Source organism: Conger conger, chromosome 2 (assembly GCF_963514075.1).
Source record: "Conger conger chromosome 2, fConCon1.1, whole genome shotgun sequence".
In the NCBI taxonomy this organism is placed as follows: Eukaryota; Metazoa; Chordata; class Actinopteri; order Anguilliformes; family Congridae; genus Conger; species Conger conger.
In genome coordinates, this window is record NC_083761.1 from 46554418 (window position 1) to 46573634 (window position 19217).

The following is a 19217-nucleotide window of genomic DNA, read 5'->3' on the forward strand; positions in this document are numbered from 1 at the left end:
TGGCGTACTGAACTAAACTGAACACATTTCTTTCTAGTGGAAACGGGTGTTTGGGGTTTGCACATGTTGAGTAGTCGACTTTCTCCTCGGTTACTTGACCCAAATACTTGAACATTGACAGTGAGCACAACCTGATGATATTATCGAGGAATATATGCTAGGAGATAACTAGGAGATACTAATGCACTACATGCAGTTTGCATGTATTGGCATAAATAAACACTATGCAGTTTAGCTCTCTTAACTGCAAGATAGACTACTCAGTGATGTTGATAGTAACCACATCATGGTAAGTGTGACGATTATTCCTTCTTTAAAACAAACGGTAATTATGTCTACATTAATATTACATCTACATATGACTTATTATGGATGGTGCAGTGGGTAACACTGCCGCCTCACAGCAAGGAGGTCCTGGGTTTGAATCCCCGTTGGCCGGGGCCTCTCTGTGCGGAGTTTGCATGTTCTCCCAGTGTCTGCGTGGGTTTCCTCCGGGTACTCCGGTTTCCTCCCACAGACCAAAGACATGCAGGATAGGCTGATTGGAGAGTCTAAATTGCCCGTAGGTATGAGTGTGTGAGTGAATGGTGTGTGTGCCCTGCGATGGACTGGCGACCTGTCCAGGGTGTATCCCTGCCTTTCGCCCAATGTATGCTGGGATAGGATCCAGTCCCCCTGCGACCCTGTTCTGGATAAGCGGTCAGGATAATGGATGGATGGATGGATGGATATTACTTATTATGCCAAGAGATAAATTGTTGCAAGATATCGGATTAATCGAGTTCACAAATGTAGTTTATCCGTAATTTGTGCCAGTAATTACTACTGTCATGCAATTAAAATGAAAAGATTTCACGTAAAAGAAAAGAAGTTGCGTTATGCCATTCTTCTTATTACAGACGGGTATAAGAAAAAGAATGAAATACCGAACCACAGTCTACGATGAGAATAGCCACTAACAATTGAAATACAGGAATTAAAATGATTAAAAAGAAAAATCATTGGCCTACTATCCAGGAAAACTGTTAATTACTGTTAACACCTGCCTTAGACCTTGGTTGAGCAGGTGGGTGGCAAAAGGATGAAATGTGGACCTGTCTGACCGGAAAATTGCAATAAGCTACACCAAATTGGCAACAAGCTGCTGTGGCTCTTCACAGACACACCCCAATTATCGGCTCTCCTCCCATTTTTGAAGAAATGACCAGAGGCATCTGGATCTTCCGAAAAATGCTAAATCAATCGCGAGCCAGCTCGCAATACGGCAGGCTCCGGCCGGAAATATGGCCCTAAATGTTTGTTTTCCTGTATATATAAGTGGTATTAGAACTACAGCAATTGGATTGGCAGTGGTAGGCTACCGCTACTTGATTAGGAATAGGGACAGCATGGTGCAGTGGGCAGATTTGCATTTCAGCTGTCCTAATGAGGCTCTTATTGCATCAGAGTACTGCACATGCAGCAGTTCAGCAAACCATGTATAAATAATAAATGTCAGTGGCAATAGGTTGCCATGTGGACATGAAACTATTAATTGGCTCCTTGTTAAGGAAGACTGTTAGTGAAAGTCTGTAAATGCAAAATGGTGGTAGGGATTTTATTAGTCAGTCTAAAGCCATAGAATGTGGTATACATTACAACCATGGGATCTAGTATGTAATTGTATTACTATGAAAAACTTGTGTCCTTGTGGATCCTAGGCAGCCTGTAGCCTAGTGGCTAAGGTAGCTTACATGACTGGGACCCGGAAGGTTGGTGGACTTGTCTGTTATATAACTATCAAAAAGGGAAATGTTTAACTTTTTCCAATAGTAGGGCCACTCTAATTGGTAAGGTAATCAGATTTCATTCTGAAAAAATTACAATTAGGGCATTTCACTGCCGTTTAACTGAGAAAAGGATCATTTTTAACCCTGAGCACAACACAAAGGTTAAAGTGGGGTTCTGGAGTAGGTAACTGAAGGCCTGGTTTACATGTGTGTGAAAGGCCTTGATCTCCGGTACCTTACCCAGATACCTTCTAAAGCAGGCTGAAGCTTGTGTGAAAAGCATGGCCTTTGAACATTGTTTTGGAGTTGGGAGATTGGAAATTGTGTGTTGATAGTCTTTCATTGATTAGCCATAGCAAATTGTGTGAGGCCAGAACAGAAGAGACAAGCGGAGTTGCTGAAATGCAGGTGGACATTGGACAACCCCCGCTCTTGACGTGAAGTGATGCTCATGAAAAACACATAGGGCCGCGTTACCCGATAACGGTGTCTCTTAGCGTTTTATGAAGATTTGAAAGGTATACCTTACTAATGTTGTTTACTTTTCTCGGTGTTTCCTGAACTATCACTAAGGTGGTTGCTTAAGGGGTAGCTTCTACCTGCGACATTACTAGGCCCATTGACCTTTCTAAGATCTATTATTCACTGCTTGACTGTGTTATCAGATAAATTAGTGTTCTTTATGAATAAAACACTGCAGGAATATTGCATTTATCACGACTCTTGACGTGAAGTGATGCTCATGAAACATACAGTTCCTTCATAGCTACAGAAAGTGGTCGGGCTCAGAATAGAACATGTAAATGTATTACAATTTTCTGCATTAAAAGTAAAGTTATGACCTGGTCTACTATGCACCATTATGCAACTATGAAGTTGGTGCACACTTGAAAATTTAATTGTGGCTATTCAAAATGTGATATAAAAATCCAATTTTTAGAGCCTGTGTGATGATTGACTGATTCAGTTCTATTTTGTGCACCTGCATATATAACCACAGCTGGACATGCACAAAGGAAAATATAATGTAGCTATATTTGGCAAAAATGAAAGGGTTTTGGAAATGTGAACAAATATCCATCCAATATCCACCTGCACATTTGAAGAAATATATTTACCAAAAGTAGTCATTTGTTTTTATTTGATACTAGCTGCAGGCCATATAATAACAATGAAATTCTCAGTTAATGTGTAATTTTGTTTAAAAAAAAAAGAAGCTCATTTGTTAACACCAGAGGGGGGTGCCATAGTTCCAGTCCTGAGATTAATACAAGCTTGCTGGAGTGAGACTGCTTTAATTGCCTTCCTGTGCAGTTTTACATGAAGTGTTTTTGATTAAATTGTACATCTTATTAAATAAGTGCTTCTGAATTATAGAACGTAAAACACATAATGACAAGAACATACACTTCAGCACATCCAGGCTCATGTCTGACCCCAGAAGGGGGTGCCATTGTTCCAATATTGAGTTTGGTCCACACTTACTGGGCTGTGGCTGCTTTTTTGACATTGCTTTGCAATTTTCGACGAACATGATCCATCTAATGCAGAGGTGTCCAATCTTATCCTAAAAGAGCCAGCGTGGGTGCAGGTTTTTGTTTTAACCCAGCAGTAACACACCTGATTATACTGATGAACTAATCGTGGTCTTTAATCAAGACCTTGATGAGTAGAATCAGCTGTCTTAGTCCAGTGCTAAAACAACAACCTCCACACACACCAGCCCTTTCTGGATAAGATTGGACACCCCTGATCTAATGAAATGCATATTGTATTGTTAAGTTTACTTCTTACTTCCATTCAGGCCATCCAGAGCTTCCAGCACTTGGGACATGAGCAATCCTAGGCTGTCTGCTAGATGACTTGTCGAGCTGTTCCACACGTTGACAACACCGTATGAAGATATACCTCCTGATTTTATTAACTGAGGAAATGAAGAAGCATAAAATAAACGGAGTCACATGATACATTAATTCAAGCATTTATTTGGAATCCATTCCTGATTGGGTAACATTGTAAACATTCCAAAACAGAAAATAAAATTGGTAAACTAGTAACAAAAGGCCTTCCTCCACACAGGCCAAGGTTGTTTGTATGTTTCTAAGGACAGGGTGGTGCCGACAGAAAGAGAATGAATCCACTGCATCTTTGCCCTCTGTCAGAATCCAATTTGTTTTGAACAGTACAGAAAGAAGCAAGCGAAGGAGCATCGGAATATAAATAAGGAGTTACGTGACACTTCATTCCCCTGTCACAAAATGTCCGCGCTGAACACAACGAGTCTCTCAGTTTCAATCTCCGTTGGCTTATCTGATCGCACAGCTCGAGCCCAAATGACTGTCCGTTGGCTCACGTTAGTCTTTAGTTTCCTAAGACTTACAATTACAAAGGGCCGAGTGGACACAACAATTTACTTAATGTTGTTGTGAAATTATGGCTGTCTGACAAAACTTGTTACAACACAATGTTACAGCTTGTTGAATGATCTACACAAACTGAGGACCTGCATTTGGACTAGTCATGTGAATAGGACTGTATTGTGCAACTCAAATAACAGGACCCATGGGCATTTTAATCATTTACAGTTATGCACAAATTCTAGGTTCTGGAATTTAGTAACCTGTCTTCGTTTTTAATAATGAAACTTAAGTGCAATGCGCACTGAATCAATATAAATATAGACAACCCATATGTTTCCGTTTTGAGAAATGGGTCAACTAATTTGTTCAAATGTACCTCCCCCACAGCCCTTTAGCCTTTTCATGTATTAAGAAATGTAAAAACATCATCTTTACAAATGTGACATACAGAAAATCTTCATTTTCAGAATAATAGCTGTGGTGTCTATACCCGCTGTTGACCTATAATTTGAACCACACACACACACACACACACACACACACACACATTAAAAGACAATAAATTCTGTCCTTTATCAATTACATTAAGGCTCCATTACTGAAACTCCCAAGCAGAGGGGAAAGCAGATTCAGATTGACTCCAAAGAAAAAGTATACAGACATAAAGTACTTAAGTTAAATACTGAAAATAAGACGTTACACATTTTCAATATATTCAAAGTTAAAAAGAAAAATGCTATTTCCAAAAGTGTGGACGGTACAGTGAAAGATCTCACTCATATGGCTGTGGGCTCAGGGTATTCCTTATCCTGCAGGAAGCAAGCAATTTATTTTTTGCTCTCTGTCCAGTGGACGACTAATCTCTGTGCCGCAGCGCTGTTTGGCTTCATTACGAAAGTGAGGCGGGCAGTCCCGGTTTAACCGCTCTTCCTGAACAGCGAGCTGTCATCATACCAGAGTGGCAGCTCGGGACACACACCCATCCTGCTGCGACGCATTGTGGGAAAGGCACGGTGGCTTCTGCACCTGGAAGCGGTGCAGATTTGTGTTCCCGATTCTGGATAATTTTTGGACCATTGCCTTGGTATTGAATTTCTTTGGTATCGTTTGTGAATTTCCACACTTCACCAATGGGTTAGTACAAAAGCACGACATATTCAACGTGTCCAGCTAAACCATTTGTTCCTTGTGCAGTGTCACATGCTTCGATCACAATCTGTATTGCTTAACTGGCCAATGGTAACCCCTGTCTTGTTGCTCAATAGCAACTTTGCTACTTGATAGGGTGCATGCAATCCGCCTGCAGCATTTGTGCAGTGCTCACAGCTGCCCATCAGACTGTGTGGCAGTCTGCCCTAAACTGACTAAGCCTGCAACAATGGGACTGCAACAATGGGTCAGACCAACAATTACAATTGGCAATTCCAAGGACGAATTTAAATAGTCATCCAAAACATAAAATAAACATCTATTAAGTATTAAGTATCCTGGTAAAGGCTTCCCCAAGACCAGCAGAACGCTAGCTAATGCAAAAAGTTCTCACAATGTTGCTGCGATGATATAATAACAAAACGTTTCGGTAACATTGTGAGAACATTTCGTGTTAGCTCGGCAAAGAGCCTGCGCCACTTCCAAAACTAGGTGAATCAGCTACAGTGCAGTCCGTATGTATTCTGACTGTGACAGATTTTTGTTGTTTTCACTGTACTCCAGCATTTGAAATGAAACAATCATTATGTGGCTAACATGCAGACTTTTAGCTTTATTTTCAGGGTTTTTACAACCATGTTGGGTGAACAGTGTAGCAACTGTAGCTGTTGTTATACATTGCCCCTTCAATTTTAGGGGACCAAAAGTAATTGGACAATTGGCTGCAAAAATGTTTGTTGGACAGATGTGTTAAAGTGTTGAGTTGATTCAAGGTGTGTCATCCACATTTGAAGTCTGTTGTTGTCGCTCAGTTAGAGGACCAAAGAAGTGTCAATGTCAGTAAAGCAGGCATCACCCCTGGCAAGCCTCAAGAATAGAATGGCCTGCATGTTACTGTTGGCAAAAACGTACATTAAAAACCTGTAGAGTTCTGGAACAAAGTGTGGACAGATGAGAAGAAGATGACGATGAAGTGTGGGGGGCAAAAAGGAAATGCCCAAAAACTATAGCAGCCCCCCTCATCAGTACAGGCCCGGCAGAGCATCACCTGGCAAGGTACCCAGCATCTGGTGATGTCTTATGAGTCATAGGCAGTCAAGGGAATATGGAATATGATGACTTTATTTCAGTTTGTGTTCATTTGTCCAATTACTTTTGGTCCCCTAAAATGTGGGGGACTACGTAAAAATGTCCCCCCAAAGGGCTACATGGCTCACCCAATATGGATGCAAAAACCCTCAAATTAAAGCTGAAAGCACTTTATCTACATTGTGATTGTTTTATTTCAACTGTTTGTTTGCTGGAGTACAGCGAAAACAACAAAAAATGTGTCACTGTCCAAATACTTACAGACTGCACTATATGCTGGTGCAATAGGTATGTAGACAGGACCATATGGAGGACAAAGGGGGGAGGGGCAGCTTGTGATTGTATAGACCTCTCAATATAGACGTGTCCTAAATTTAATCTTTTAAAAGTTCTTTACATATTTACAACCAAAAATAACATCTCATCCAGTATATAGATATTTCATCTTGTGAAAGCACAATATACTCATGAAACACTGTATTCCAACAACTTCTAGGGAACGATTGGTCCACTGACCCTTGTCCCTTTAATTAATTCCGTTTCCACAGTTTTAGACCCCTGAGTTTTGGTTTCGCTGGTCCTGACTGGGCGTGGCCCGCGTCACTCCTTGTTGCCACGGTACGTCACATTAGTGAAGGTGGAGGTGGCTCCTTTGTATAGAGGATTATGACCCTGCGACATCAAACAAAACAAGACAACCAGATATCAAGTTATGGACAGCACAGAAGTCCTGATGACTATATGAGGGCTGTAATTCATATAACAGTGAACAGTGCAACTTTCATGACAAATAATTAATTACAAATCAGCTTTGGTTTTTGTGTGCATGTAAAGTCTACTTCCTTCCGTTTTCATAAGAATTTGGTACAAGACATGTACGCAATCCATTTCAGCATACAGTTACATGGTAATGGTGATCCACTCTGACATTGTGGTGGAGAAGCTGTTGCTAAAGAGAGACTACTAACCAGGCAGGCTTGCATAACAGAGTGAATAGGTCTTCAGACCATCCTGAGCTAACACGGTCTTCCGAACACAGGGACGTCGTGCAGTTATTTGTTATTTGTTTTCTCTTTGAATATTGGTCCAATTCACATCAATCAAAGTGTTTTAGTGTCTGGGATAGTCAACAAGCAAGCATAATCATAACACATTCCTCAGGAGAAAAACTACCATTGAACGAATGTTAACTTCCGGTGGAAGCAGCACCGGCAGTTTGGAACACGCTGAGTTTACGTAATTCACCAGTAACTGACAGCGGCACGAGCTGACTAATAAAAAACCCCAGCAGTGCTGCTGAATATGGCTGCACACACACATACCACACAGCACCTTTGAACAGAGGGTATTAGTAGGCTTTGGCTGTGAGAATAAAGGGATTACAGAGATCCAGATGTGGGCAGAGATGACGGTCTATGAAGAAATCAGTATGAGACTGCATGCTTTGGCAGTGAAGCCTAATTAGCGTTGCCTAATTTAAAACAAACACGCTCCGGGAAGTGGAGGCTTTTTTTGTTCAGTTTGGAAACAACAGCTCACCACAAAAACTACTCCCCTCAGCTCCGAATTGACGAGAGAAAATGAACGATGTCCAAATATGGGAAATATACTTTGCACGTAACTTGCTGAATTGTATCAGATAATGTAGCATCCAATTGAAAGTAGTTAATCTATCCGTACGAGCATTTACGCATACGTGGCACACTGAAGGTAAATGCGCTACGATGGATGTCCATGTATGTCCACTGAGTGTGTGTCAGGAGAGGGGAAGGGGCTAGGAACAGGACTGGGTGTGACGTTCAGATAGTGTGAGTGCTCACCGTGTCCCATTTCGCACGTGAACGCTCCTCCTCAAATTTGGCGAACTCTCGGCGGTCGTGGATGGTGACCAGCAGCTTCCAGATCAGCAGCCCTGCCAGGCCCAGGAAGAGGATGGCCCCCGCCACTGAGAGCAGCACCACCAAGATGTCCGGCCCTTTAGGACAGTCTGCATCAGAGAGGGAGGGAGGGAGGGAAAGAGGGATGGGGAGAGTAAATGGCAGGCATTTATATAGCGCCTTTATCCAAAGCGCTGTACATTTGATGCTTCTCCATTCACCCATTCATACACACACTCACACACCGACGGTGATTGGCTGCCATGCAAGGCCCCGACCAGCTCGTCAGGAGCATTTGGGGGTTAGGTGTCTTGCTCAGGGACACTTCGACACAGCCTGGGCGGGGGATCGAACCGGCAACCCTCCAACTGCCAGACGACTGCTCTTACTGCCTGAGCCATGTCGCCCCCCGAGAGTGTGAGAGTGAGGGAAGGGGGGAGCAAAAGGGAGAGAGGGATGGGAGAGAGAGAGGAAGGGATGGGGACAGAGAGAGGGAAGGAAGGGGAGAGTTAGGGACAGGGGGAGAGAGAAAGGGAGAGAGGAATGGGGAGAGAGTGAGAGAGGGATGGGGAGAAAGCAAGGGGAGTTAAGGGGAGGGACAGAGAGGAAGAGAGAAAGGGAGAGAGGAAGGGGCAAGAGAGACAGGGATGGAGGGATGGGGAGTGAGAGGGAAGGAGGGAAGGGAAGAGAGAAAGTGGGAGAGGGAAAGAGTTTTGTTTGTACTCCATAATGTTTGCCATAATGATTCCTCAACAAATTGTCATTTTCAGGTTAGCTTCTGTGACTGTGTTCTGCAGTATCTGCCTCCAGTACGTCTCATTAAATCAGGCCTGACAGAGAGCCTGGGCTCATTCCAATGGCTTATTTTCCTCCTCCTATATTTTCTTTGCTCCTGACCCGGAAATCGATCCAGCATCTTTAAGGACATTCCAACCAGTTTATTAAAAGTTAGGAACTCCCAATCTTGCCTTTGAGCAAGGAAATATGAGTGCATTCTTTGCAGAAGTATTTTTTCGGAAAGCACGACATATAAACGATCGACTTGTGGATGCACCCCTCCCCACCTGCCACGTCTGTGACTGACGATTGAAAGAGCAAGGACATTACATTGACGTTTTCTCGATTTCCCCGTCTTCACTTTTAGCCTCTCCTGAAGGGTGGAGCTAAGAGTAGGTAAAGGAGTAAGGACAATAAAAAAGGAGAAAAAAAAAGGATTGGAATGTCCATCTTTTTTATCTCTTCCCCTCTGCCCCTCTCTCGCTCTGTTCCCCGGCTGCCTGTGCCAGGAACATTTCTTTGGCCTATGCACCACCTGCCTGAAGCAGGTAATTTGTCAATGTGTAATGAGCAAACTCAGTTTTCAGTCTAGACATAATAAGACATCGCAAACACATTAATTCAGCTGTCACACCCACTTCCACGGATTCAGCTCTTCCTCATTGCCGGGACAGCTACATCAGCAGGAACTAATACAAAGTAGCCAAACTGTACGAGAAATGTGAAGCATATGCACTGTAACACAGTAGCACGGTAGCTATTCAATAAGAATAAGCTTTTCATTTCTTATTGAAATTGTATTCCTCCATAAAGCACTACAATATACATGTTTTGATATGTATGTATATTTTTGTACATTATATACTATTTATATGTTTTTTTCCATTTGAATCACACAGCACAACACTGTGATTTTAAAGTGCCTATTAATTGTTGCATAAAAGCATGTGCGTGCCTGTGTTCGGGTGTGTGTACCTGTGTTTGTGTCTGTGTGTATGTGCGCACGTATGTGTGTTTGTGTCTGAATGTATGTGCATGTGTGTGTGTGTGTGTGTGTGTGCATGTGCATGTGTATGTGAGCTCATGTGTGCTTGGATGAGCGTGTGTGCATGCCTTGATGTGTGTGTGTGTGTGTGTGTGTGCAAGTATGTTTTCCTCTAAAATATAGCTCCATCAAAGTGAATTATTATCCTGCTTCTCAGCTCATGCCCATCATCAAAGGACATTCTCAGAGAAAGTATCAAAGTGGAATGTGTAGTCTCTCTCCGACTATCTCTCCCTCCCTTTGCTCTCTCTCTCTCTCTCTCTCTCTCTCTCAGTCTCTCTCTCTCCCCTCTCTCTCATCTCTCCTCTCTGATCAGGCGCTGCGGTGTGTGCAGAGTCAGCGAGGTGCACGGAGGTGTGTTTACCGCAGTGTTTTTACTAGAGGGGCTGCCTTGTGTTCCGGGGATGTTTACTCTGCTTTTCTGCGACCTAATCCAGTCCAAATTACACACGGCGATCCATTAAAGAGCCTGGGCCGCAGACGTTCTCTGCGGGATCGTCTGCAGGGCCTCTCTTTATAACTTTCACTGCCAGCCCCGACCGGCAGGCCCGGTTAACGAGCAGATGGCGGCACGTGAGCTCGCCGGTAGCGTCAGAGCACAGGGACTTCAAAGGAATAGGCTGGTCACGTGCGTATCATCATAGCTTTATCTGTTCCCACTAGCCAATTTGTAACATTTTGTGTATATCCTCTGAATTTGTGATATAAAAGCACAAGCCAGGAACTCTAATGCCGGTAAAAAGTACATTTAAAAAATACTGCGAGTAAAAGAATTTAAGAAGAAATCTTAAGCGCTTTCGTTCATCAAGTGAAAGCCACTGACTTTCAAACAGGGATCAAGGGGTCAAAAGCTTGATCAGAATCAGATGGTGCAGGGCTCATTACTCGATCTAGATTACACTGTGACTTATCATTGGTTTGCTGTAGATTATTCTTAAAATCATATTGGCTTTGTGTTGAAAATTGTGATAATGAGTCTGTCTAGCTATCAATAAAACATGGTTAATAAAACAGTAACAGTAACTTGGAACTACACATACAAATGGTTGAAAAAATATTTTAAAAAAATGCATGATCACTCGATCACAGAAAAGTATTTGAATCCATTACATTACATTTTTGGCATTGAGCAGACGCTCTTATCCAGAGCGACATACAGTTGATTAGACTAAGCAGGAGACAATCCTCCCCTGGAGCAATGCAGGGTTAAGGGCCTTCCTCAAGGGCCCAACAGCTGTGCGGATCTTACTGTGGCTACACCGGGATTAGAACCACCAACCTTGCGTGTCCCAGTCATTCACCTTACCACTACGCTACAGGCCGCCCACAGGCAATCCAAAAACAATTATGTATTTCACCCAGGTCTGGATGGAATTAGAACTGCTTTAAATTGTGGGACAGGGTACAAAGAGTGCAGTTGTGGTTATGGAGGTTTTGCATTGCTGGGGCGTTCTTCAGTACAAGGAAGTTAGGGTAGCCATTTTGGGCACATGCCTACCCTAAATATGACAGTGATGGTTAAGCTGTGGAGGTGGCTGAGTCATCGGTGTCAAACAGCCCTTCTCTGAAAAGGTTGTGCTGCTCTGAACTGCACATAAAGCCTGACTTGACACCCAGGAACAAACTATTTGCGGCTGAAAACATGACTTGTCCCTGGCCCCCTCATTTCCTCCCCCGTTACACACTCAGGGAATAGGCTTCAGCTGCCGTCTTCCCCTGCGGGCGTTCGGCGTGGCAGCTGGGGGTAATGCGGAAGGGGGCCTTACTGTCGGGTTCAAAAACTTTTAAATTAAAACATGTGTGTGTCCCCTGGCTATACACGGTGCAACAGGGGTGCACAACTCCGTTCCTCGAGGGCCGGTCTGCGTACTGGTCTTTTCTTCCAACCAAATGCCTTGTTTTTCATTGGCTGACAGGTCTATAAATTGCCCCGGTTCAAGCCTGTACTTGAGCACAGTAAAATCTTAAGGATACACTTGCAGTCTGCAGCTGTAGCCAGTACTGATACACATGCCAGATAAGATATGATTGAGTCAATTAAATCATTAAGACCAGAAGTTGGCACAAAAGCCCTTATTGTGCACCCCTGCAGTAGACACACTCAAAAACAATGACACTGACAGGTATGTATGTACACACACACACACATACACACACACATACACACACACATAGGGCCAGTTTTACAGACTAGTCTAGTCCTACACTAAATTATATTTTGAATAGGGTTTCTCCATACAAAACTCTATTTAGTCCAGGACTAAGCTTAATCTGTGTCTGTAAAGCTCGCACATAAAGTAAGTCTGAAGCATGTTTTTATATGTCTGAGCATGTTTTATGAGAGAGATCCTGAACATCTGGTGTCTTACCTGGTTCCTTCACCACGAACAGGATGGACTTGCCACTGGCATCTTCAAAGTACTGAAAGCGCTCCACACAGTCATTTTCATCCTTGTAGGTGCAGTTTACAGCATTCTTGTCGTGGAATTCTAATGACAGAGGAGACATGGTTGGAGAGTGGGATGAGGATATTTTGGGAAAGTGGAACTTTTACAAAATAATTTATTTCCCCAGTTTATGCTGACTTGTTCTTTTCTGAAAGAGAGAACATAGCCAACGTTGGTCGTGTATGTTCACATCCTGAAACTAGATAACTCTATGTGTGTGAAGAATGGAAGTTTCCACTTGGAAATGGTATAGTTCTGAATATAGTAATACATTTAGACTATCACACCATTGCTTTGTATTACAACTATTAAAAAATAGTTACTAATAATAATAATACTAATGATAATGATTATAATAACATCAACAACAACAACAACAACAACAATAATAATGATGATAACAATAACAATAATAATACAAATCATTTAATTAATCAATAATATTTCACAGAAAAGGCCAAATAGAACAATATAGCTTTAAATTCCCTAAAGGCTACTTTTGCATCTGCTACTTGAACGCGTGTGACAGATGTCGTCCCTCACCCAGTTTCTCCACCAACTGGATCTCGTCCCTGCAGATCCGGGCACAGGAGTCCTCCTCAAACAGGCTCCCCCTCTTGAAGTGCTTGCACTCCACACACTCTCTGTAGGGGCAACAGGGCATCGATCATCCCACAGCTAAGTCGCCGTGGGGCAGATATACTGCCCCTTAAAGGGCCACCGGGCTGCTACCGTTCGCCAAATGAGTAACTGTGTCCCAGCGAGGGAGTGCAGACAGGACACGAGTTTCACTCAACTAAAAAAGCAGGTGAAGAAAACAGAAGGGGGTGAAGGTATAACGCTAGGCCTTAACCCCTGTCGCACTGAGGGAATGCCGTGAATGTTGAGCTGGACTTATGCCAGACCTGGGTCGGTTATGCCATTGCTTTGGATTCAAATACTTCTCTGTGCTCGAATGATCTGGTGCAATTGAGCTAACCAAGAGAACCAGAAGGCGGTGTTTTCACTTTTTGAGAGTATTCCATAGGATCCAATGGACCAGACAAGCTCAGTAAGGCATAGAAACATATTTGAATCCAAAACAATTACGTAACTGACCTAGGGGGCGGCACGGATGGTGCAGTGGGTAGCACTGCCGCCTCACAGCAAGGAGGTCCTGGGTTCGAATCCCCGTCGGCCGGGGCCTCTCTGTGCGGAGTTTGCATGTTCTCCCTGTGTCTGCGTGGGTTTCCTCCGGGTACTCCGGTTTCCTCCCACAGTCCAAAGACATGCAGGTTAGGCTGATTGGAGAGTCTAAATTGCCCGTAGGTATGAGTGTGCGAGTGAATGGTGTGTGTGCCCTGCGATGGACTGGCGACCTGTCCAGGGTGTATTCCTGCCTTTCGCCCAATGTATACTGGGATAGGCTCCAGCCCCCCTGCGACCCTGTTCAGGATAAGCGGGTTCAGATAATGGATGGATGGATGGAACTGACCTAGGTCTGAATTAAGCACCAAAGTATTATTTCTATATTGCACTGTCCCTAGGGTTTTGGTGATCCCGAAAAATAATGTTGTTGCCCAAATTACTCCAACATAAAAAAATATAATATTATAATGTTAATTATGTCTGGCCCAGGGATGGTTGTAGACCAACTCTGGTCCTCGAAGGCCGGTCTGCTTACTGGTTTTCGTTCCAACCAATGACCTTGTTTTTAATTTGCTGACAGCTCTATAACTTACCCTGTACAATTGAAGCTCACACACGTCAGATAAGATACAATTGAGTCAGTTCAATAATTAAGACCAGAAGTTGGCACAAAATCCTTAAACGGATCGGCCCTTGTTGTGTAGACTGAAAGAACGGCATAAAGAGTTTAAACCAGGGGTGTCTGCTGGTATTTGTGGTTTCCTTTCAATCAGCTACCAATTAAATCCTTGGGAACAAGGTGTGTGAACTCTTTAGCCAATAAAAGACTTGAAATGTATCTCTCGTGCTGAAAGACACCGAATACCAGCAGACACTGCGGCCCTCCAGGACTGGAGTTTGACACCCGTGGATTAAACCGTGGGCCGGCTCCGGGGGTGCGGCAGGACTCACTTCTTGATGGTGCAGGCGTCGGGGCAGGTGGGGCACTTGTCGCAGGTGGCCCCGTAGGCCCCAGGCTGAGTGCATTCACAGCTGCCACACACGCACTGGCCCCGCCCGCTGCACAGCAGGCCCAGGCCCGACATGCAGGTGTCGGTGCGTGTGGAGCAGTTGCAGTTGTCCCCCTTCCAGTCCGAGTTACACTGGCAGAACCCGCAGGAGCAGGCTCCGTGACCTGGGAGAGGGAGGGGGCGCAAGAGGCCAACTCGTCAACTTGCCGTTCCTTTTCAGCGCATCTGCTCGAACGACTCCGCTTATTATGACAATTCAAAGTGCTAAATGTCTAATGGGGGAATTTCGCTCTTTAATGAAACATGATCAAAATGTAGCTTTTTAAAGTATTATGATAAGCTTTGCTCTCAACAGTGGTAGGAAGTGTTGCTACTAATTGGTATATATGTGGCACAAACAGTTTTTCTTGGGTTTCAGTTTCAAACAACTTTTCCAGATAGCTTGACATAATTTCCTGTAAGAGTATAGTGAGTATATTGATCATCTTTCAGACAGAAACACTGGCTTCCCTTGAGATTTCAAACTACTCACCCATCACACTGTTACTGTGGAAGCTAATGTCTGTATATTTCTCAAGACCAAACTGTAACTTTTCTAATTGTTCCATCCTAACACATGTACATTGTCCTTAAAATGATCCACACCCTAGATAAATAATTGTTATAGCACTTAAAAATCAAGTGAACAATTTGGTGGACATTGTACCTCTACAACTCTGCAGACCCCACAGTCTGTGATTACAGTTACAGACAAACACAACCACTATCAAAACTCAAACAATATTTACATACTCTTCAAAACAACTGCAAACTTTCTACTCCCCAGCAGCTCTGCACAAAGGGCGGAGCTCATGTATATATATGTTTCACACATTTTTAAACATATGAAACTTTACATATGCTTCATACATTTATTTATTTATTTACAAAAATATTTAGTTAAATATGCAATACATTTACCTAAATGTATATTTAGCTAAATGTTTAATATGAAATCAATTCACAATCCTAAAAAAGGAGATGGTTACGGAGACAAATGTTGAAAAACTGTTGATTGACATTGAGGAATGAGCTAAGAAAAACAGCTGATTCCTATCTCAGACCCACCCTAAAGATTTCAATTTCAAAATCATCTATACTGTAAAGGGGGACATCATTTGAACTTTTTTTTATGTGATGATGGACCCAGCAAGAGTTAAAGACTTGGCTGACAGAGGAAGAAGAGTGGGGGGAAGAGTTGAAGAAGGAGAGGAGCATGCATGCTTGGTGGAAGAGAGGAACAGGGAGGAAGACCGATAGTCTCAGATGAGATTAAGGCAGCTATAATTGATGCAGTAAATCATGGACTATCAATGAGAGAGGCTGGTCCAAGGGTGCCACTGAATCTGGACCATTCAACAGTGGCATCTATTGTTACAATTTCCAGTGAATCAACAGGTGAGATATGCATTCTGCAAGTGCATCAAACTGCACTGCTTATTAGACAAGATCTATAAATTTTTGATATGGTACTATCAACAAAACAAAAAAAAAACTATTTTCAAAAGAAAAACTACAGAGCTCTTACTTACTTCAAGGATTGACATAAAATGACTAAATAAAGTGCTACCTGTTGCTCGAAATTAAATCACTCTGCCAAAACACGAGTGCTAGTTTTCTCCCAACAAGAACACTTTGTCACTCATAGCACAGTAACAACAGGCATAAATCTACAGTTTTGGTGTATTTTGGGTGTGAAATTACAGTAACTATTCTGCCAAGCTGCATGTTGGTGCAGATCACTTTTTGAGAAGAGTTATGAAATTGTGTACTCAGTATTAAGGACATGCTTGTAACCAATTCCATAAACAGTAACATTCCAGGATTTCCATTACAATTACTGCATTTATTGTATTTATTCTTTAATGGGCAGGTATGGAAACTGAAATGAATCTTACTGAAGGGGAGACAAGGTCTTATTTGAAGTTTGTTTGAATGTTGCTATAATGTGTGTGTATTCATGTATGTGAATATACATTCAGTGAGAACTATATTAGACTTATTTTTTTAGAGTTATTAAGTCTTCTGCTGCTGTAGCCTATCCACTTGCAGTAACGCTGTCACCTTCCTGTCAGCTTTGACCAGTCTTGCCCTTCTCCGCTGACCTCTCCCATTTACAAAGCGTTTCTGCCTTCAGAACTGCTGCTCACTGGATGTTTTGTTTTTTTTGCACCATTTCTTGCTAAATCCAGAGACTGTTATGTGTGAAATTCCAGAAGATCTGCAGTTTCTGAGATACTCAATCCACCATGTCTGGCACCAACAATCATTCCATGGTCAAAGTCACTTTTCACATTACTTCCCCATTCTGACATTTGGTCTGAAAAACAACTGAAGTTCTTGACCATGTCTGCATGCTTTTCTGCATTTACTTACTGTCACATGATTGGCTGATTAAATATTTGCATTAACAAGCAGGTGTAAAGGTCCACCTAATGAAGTAATCACTGAGTATGTGTGTGTGCGCGTGTGCTTGTGTGTGCATGTGCACACTCATGTGGGCATGTGTGTGTATGTGCATGTGTGTGTGTGCATATATACGTGTGCGTGTGCTTGTGTGTGCATGTGCATACTCATGTGGGCATGTGTGTGTATGTGCATGTGTGTGTGTGTGTGTGTGCATATATACGTGTGTGTGTGCTTGTGTGTGCATGTGCACACTCATGTGGGCGTGTGTGTGTATGTGCGTGTGAGTGAGGTCAGTATTAATGAGTGACAATGTGGTTCATGTTTCCTCCTCTGTAGTATATCACCACTGAGCAGGCCCTGATAAACAATGTAGATGAAAAGCTCAGAGAGCTAACAGCTCGGATAAAAGCAGCCGCACTGGCCCCCTTCCCCCGAGGACTCTTCCAGCCTGTATTTAGCATGTCCTGACGCTGTCTCTCTCTGACTCCCCGCCTCCTAAACATTCACCCAGAGCCCCCTCTCCACCGTCCTCCACAAGTTTATATTTAGACTGTGACATCATCAGTGTGTGACAGAACAGACATGCATTTCCCTGATAGTCATCAGCCATTAGTGGGGATAAAAATTCAAGGTTGTGAGAATGTGATTGTAGGGGTAAGGGAAAGGGGCAGTCATTTTAAATGAGAGGTCTCAGTTCAATTGCACTAGTACTCATGGTTATAGAAACAGCTTACTTGAGTTTATATTTATTTAGATAATTAATTATTGTATTCACTCAGCCAGGGCTCAGAAAGGGCTTTAAAAGACCAGTTATGGTCTTTTAAATCATAAGGACATAATTACAGTTTTCAAAGCAGGCATGTTTTCTATGTCAGGTGGCAATATAGGGACACGTTCTTATCTGATAGTTTTAATGGACATGAAACATTCATTTCAATTATTTACTAAGTCGGAATCAAATTGAGTGTGGGGCATGAGGCGTGTAGAACCACCAAAGAGCTTTTGGGCATGCATATACTGTTTACACACACACAATGTTATTTTCTTGACTCATCTCAACAGGCCATTAAGATAGTGAAAACGCTGCCTCTGAGGTCACTGCCAGTATTCCCCAAATTCCCCAATCTGCCTCGAACAGATATTGTAAATTTCCTTTTCCGTCATTTCCATGTCCATATTCAGTGTGGAATGCAGTGTGGTACGTGGCCTCAGTCGCGCCCTTTGGCTGAGCCAGAGCAAGTGCGTATGTAGTCGGGGGGGGCCTGGAGAATGCACTGAGCAACAGATAAGAGAGCCAGTGAAGCACGTCTGAGATACAGAAGAATTCAGACTGAACCCTGTCCGATTGTAAAGTCTGCGTCTGCCATGGCCTGGAGTTTTAGTGGCTCACTCCTACATAGTACAGAGCCCCAGGTCATGATGGTACGCTTGAGAAAAATAAACATAAACGTTACTGTAGGCGTAAATCATAAGGTCAGAGTGCCAACGGGAACACTGAAGCCTCAGGCAGCAATTCAACCTGTCTAGCATACTAGGCTTATCAGAAAGCATAAGAAACCCTTCAGGGTGATATTTCCAAACATCCTGTATTTCACCTGTGACAAAAACAAATGTCCATATCAGTATTCTGCTCTTGAAACCTAATTTGCATATCTGTTACTCAAACTAGTACCCAATCTGGTGACAAAGTCTGAGAGAATCTGTACCAGGGACATCCAGCAAGCAGAGAATCTGACAACAAAATGTTGTCCCTTTGTAGATACAACTCCCCCGTGGATGTACCACACATTCTGCACGACCGACAGAGAAACTTGCTGGTTTGCCAAATCAGCACAGCCTTAGCATACCACTGAAACTGAGAAGTGCTGACAACCATGTGTCACCTGTATCTAAACTACCATTCAAAAGCTTGGGGTCACCTCGTCTTTTTCTGATTTAATATTTTATTTCCTCTTTTTGTAAAAAAAAAAGCAAGTTATACATGGTCAAAGCGCAGGCCTACATATACATTTTATGGTTTTTAGTCATGAAGGGTCCAAGGTATCAAATGAGCCTCATACCATCATGCTACTGCCAGATATGCAGTAGATCCTACAAGAATTGTTTCTCCTGAATATT

General features: G+C 42.9%; 1 protein-coding gene across 1 annotated transcript in view; it reads right to left on the reverse strand.

Moving 5' to 3' along the window:
- Nucleotides 1–3734: 3734 nt before the first annotated feature.
- The window catches only part of LOC133122394 (integrin beta-3-like), a 34731-nt gene continuing 19248 nt past the window's right edge, over nt 3735–19217 (reverse strand). Inside the window, exons 11-15 of the mRNA XM_061232348.1 lie at nt 14593–14815; nt 13057–13157; nt 12436–12555; nt 8188–8354; nt 3735–7039 (exon numbers count right to left, since the gene is read on the reverse strand). Coding sequence (XP_061088332.1) covers nt 6968–7039; nt 8188–8354; nt 12436–12555; nt 13057–13157; nt 14593–14815 — 683 coding nt within the window. The 3' untranslated portion in view covers nt 3735–6967. The remainder of the gene's footprint in view (nt 7040–8187; nt 8355–12435; nt 12556–13056; nt 13158–14592; nt 14816–19217) is intronic.